This window comes from Trematomus bernacchii, unplaced genomic scaffold (genome assembly GCF_902827165.1).
Source record: "Trematomus bernacchii unplaced genomic scaffold, fTreBer1.1, whole genome shotgun sequence".
In the NCBI taxonomy this organism is placed as follows: domain Eukaryota; kingdom Metazoa; phylum Chordata; class Actinopteri; order Perciformes; family Nototheniidae; genus Trematomus; species Trematomus bernacchii.
In genome coordinates this window covers 1,539,649-1,543,530 of record NW_022987550.1, presented here as the reverse complement: position 1 = coordinate 1,543,530, position 3,882 = coordinate 1,539,649, and the positions used below count along the sequence as shown (strand labels likewise).

Here is a 3,882-nt window from a genome sequence, read left to right as displayed (position 1 = left end):
GTCAGAGGTTAAACCCGTCGAGGCAGAGTGTGTGTGTGTGTGTGTGTGTGTGTGTGTGTGTGGTGTGTGTGTGTGTGTGTGTGTGTGTGTGTGTCCCAGTGTGTACAGCATCAGTGAGACTTGGTGTCACAGTGGTGTTTGATTCGACCAATCCTTATTGGCAGTGAAATGGAGAGTGAAGGAAATTAGAGGATTTCTTCTTCTGAGGTTACCTCCTCTCGCTCTCTCTCTCTCTCTCTCTCTCTCTCTCTCTCTCTCTCTCTCTCTCTTCCTCTCCTCTTCCTCTCTCTCTCTTCTCTCTCTCTCTCCTGTATTTTGGGGTGTATCTCGCCCTCAGACGAAGGCCTCGGTCTTGCTGTCCTCGTTGACCTTGAGGTAGATCTTGGGGTCGTCCATTTGCTCGTCGCGGCGGCGCTGCAGCGTCCGGCTGTGGATCAGCAGGTAGAGCGGGAGGCAAAATCCCAGCATGCTTAGCACCAGCAGGCCTACGTTCACCTGGGGAGGAAACAAGGGGAGGAAACAAGGGGAGGAAACAAAAGGGGGGGTTAGGAGAGGGGCTGGGTACCGATTTGGATTTTATAGATTCCGGTTCTTTTTAGTTCTTGATTTCAGTGATTTTATGTATTTTTGTGTCATTTTGTGTCATTTTGTTGTCATTTGTTGTCGTTTTGTGTAATTTTGTAGAACTTGTGTGTCTCTGTATGTGTTTTATTCTTCTGTATTTATTTGAGTCTTGAGTGTAGTTGCATTCATCTGTTTCTCTATCTTATCATTTTAAGGTTGGTGGGGGTGGGATGTATGGGGGGGGGTGCGGGGGGTGGGTGGGGGTGGGGGTGGGGAGGGAGGTGTGGGGGTGGTGCGTGGGAGGGAGGTGGGGGGGGGTGGTGTGGGGTGTGTGGGTAGTGGGGTGGTGTGTGTGGCGGGTGATGTGTGGGGGGTGGGTGTGTAGGGGTGGGGTGTGTGTGGGTGTGTGTGGGTGGGGTGTGGGTGTGTGGGGTGTGGATGTATGTGTGGTGGTGTGTGGGTGTGTGGTATGTATGGTGTGTGGTGTGTGTGTATGTATGTGTGTGTGTGTGGGTGTGTGTGTTGTGTGGGTGTGTGGTGTGGGGTTGTGTTGTGTGTGTGGTGTGTGTGTGTGGTGTGGGGTGTGTGTGTGTGTGTGTGTGTGTGTGTGTGTGTGTGTGTGTGTCCCCTCTCACCCAGAGGGGGTCTCCCTCCAGCGGTCCCACCATGGCCATGAACAGCGGCTGCTGCACGAGAGCAAACAGAGCGCTGATCAGAGACTGCATCCCCGTCAGGCTGCCGAACTGAGAGGAAGGGTACCTGCAGGGGACAACACACACGTAGAGGCAATTAGATAAAGGTTTCACTTTTTACTTAAATGTTGATTGTCAAATGTGCCAAAAATCTAAATGTTTGGGCATAAAAAGAGCTTTTAGTTCATTGGAAATCTTTCTCTTATTTTTCATCTATTTACCGACAAGAAACCCACTCATTGTGTTTGTTGTTGTTGTTGTTGTTTATATAGTGTATGTTAATTGTGTTCATGTACAGTATACAGGACAACACCTCAACTCTAATCTAAAAAAACATGTTTTTAATTAGTGCAATCAGGAAGTCATGACTGTTACCAGATTATTAGATTCAAATGTGTGCATGTGTGTATTAATGTGTGTATGTGTGTATTAATGTGTGTATGTGTGTATTAATGTGTGTATTAATGTGTGTATGTGTGTATTAATGTGTGTATTAATGTGTGTATGTGTGTATTAATGTGTGTATTAATGTGTGTGTATGTGTATTAATGTGTGTATGTGTGTATTAATGTGTGTATTAATGTGTGTATGTGTGTATTAATGTGTGTATTAATGTGTGTATGTATTAATGTGTGTATGTGTATTATGTATGTATTAATGTGTGATGTATTAATGTGTGTATGTGTATTAATGTGTGTATTAATGTGTAGTGTGTATTAATGTGTGTATTAATGTGTATGTATTAATGTGTGTATGTGTGTATTAATGTGTGTATTAATGTGTGTATGTGTGTATTAATGTGTGTATGTGTATTAATGTGTGTATTAATGTGTGTATGTATTAATGTGTGTATGTGTGTATTAATGTGTGTATTAATGTGTGTATGTATTAATGTGTGTATGTGTGTATTAATGTGTGTATGTGTGTATTAATGTGTGTATGTGTGTATTAATGTGTGTATTAATGTGTGTATGTATTAATGTGTGTATGTGTGTATTAATGTGTGTATTAATGTGTGTATGTATTAATGTGTGTATGTGTGTATTAATGTGTGTATTAATGTGTGTATGTATTAATGTGTGTATGTGTGTATTAATGTGTGTATTAATGTGTGTATGTATTAATGTGTGTATGTGTGTATTAATGTGTGTATGTGTGTATTAATGTGTGTATGTGTGTATTAATGTGTGTATTAATGTGTGTATGTATTAATGTGTGTATGTGTGTATTAATGTGTGTATTAATGTGTGTATTAATGTGTGTGTATTAATGTGTGTATGTGTGTATTAATGTGTGTATTAATGTATGTATTAATGTGTGTATGTGTGTATTAATGTGTGTATTAATGTGTGTATGTATTAATGTGTGTATGTGTGTATTAATGTATGTATTAATGTGTGTATGTATTCATGTGTGTATGTATTAATGTGTGTATGTGTGTATTAATGTATGTATTAATGTGTGTATGTATTAATGTGTGTATGTATTAATGTGTGTATGTGTATTAATGTGTGTATGTGTGTATTAATGTGTGTATTAATGTGTGTATGTATTAATGTGTGTATGTGTGTATTAATGTGTGTATTAATGTGTGTATGTATTCATGTGTGGATGTATTAATGTGTGTATGTGTGTATTAATGTGTGTATTAATGTGTGTATGTATTAATGTGTGTATGTGTGTATTAATGTGTGTATTAATGTGTGTATGTATTCATGTGTGGATGTGTGTATTAATGTGTGTATTCATGTGTGTATGTGTGTATTAATGTGTGTATTAATGTGTGTATTTGTGTGTATTAATGTGTGTATTAATGTGTGTATTAATGCGTGTATATGTTTAAAATACACGTGTAACATATATGTTTGAAGGTATGCCTCTAATATAGTGAATTTAAGTTGGAACAGGAGAAAGGGTTGTTATATTCTTCTAGTTTCTAACGGCATTAATCCTTAAAATACAGGGAGATAGTAGAGAATATATAATGACAAATGTCTGGGGGATAAATGCCATGGTTTGTTTTATTGTTAAAAAACAAAACAAGGTTGAAAATTATATTATATTTAGATCAAATTTAAAGAAAATGGGCAAGAGTGAATGAATTTCTGTTCCCATCCACTACTGTTATGTGATTATTAGCTGTTGTTCATGGAAGAAAACAGTAGGTGGCGCCATTTCTCCAGTTACAAATATTACAAGTGGTCTTTTATTTCTTTAAAAGCACTCGTAGAAGCTAAAACGATGTAGAAAATGGACATAAAGTTGATATTTATGTATTAATTTGACGTATAAATGTGAGGAAAGCAACAGATGATGTGGAGAATATTTAACTTAATGTACGTCATCATTTACTTACATTATTCCTTTATCCATTCTCCACTTTTACCTCAAAGCATTCAATCATTTTGGTGATATTAATATATATCTTTTGATTTTCCGGCGTTTCAACACAGTTTTTTTCAATGCACAAAATAAAATAGAGCGTCATGTAACATTTGCACCCTACAGTATAAATGTGAGTTGTGTTGTGTTTTATGTTTTGAAGACTCACACAGCAGCGTAGAGGCCTCCGACTGCAGAGTGGATGAAGCTCGCACGATCGTGTGCAGAATGAGGAGAGAATCTG

At 37.9% G+C, this 3,882-nt stretch overlaps 1 protein-coding gene across 2 annotated transcripts in view; it reads right to left on the bottom strand.

Annotated features, from left to right (window-relative positions):
- Window positions 1–253: 253 nt before the first annotated feature.
- LOC117477000 (large neutral amino acids transporter small subunit 4-like) overlaps window positions 254–3,882 on the bottom strand; it is a 72,262-nt gene continuing 68,633 nt past the window's right edge. For both annotated transcript variants that reach the window (XM_034123695.1, XM_034123696.1), the window contains 3 exons: window positions 3,808–3,847; window positions 1,200–1,323; window positions 254–495 (listed from right to left, as the gene is read on the bottom strand). In XM_034123695.1, the coding sequence (XP_033979586.1) occupies window positions 334–495; window positions 1,200–1,323; window positions 3,808–3,847 (326 nt within the window). In that variant the 3' untranslated portion in view covers window positions 254–333. The remainder of the gene's footprint in view (window positions 496–1,199; window positions 1,324–3,807; window positions 3,848–3,882) is intronic.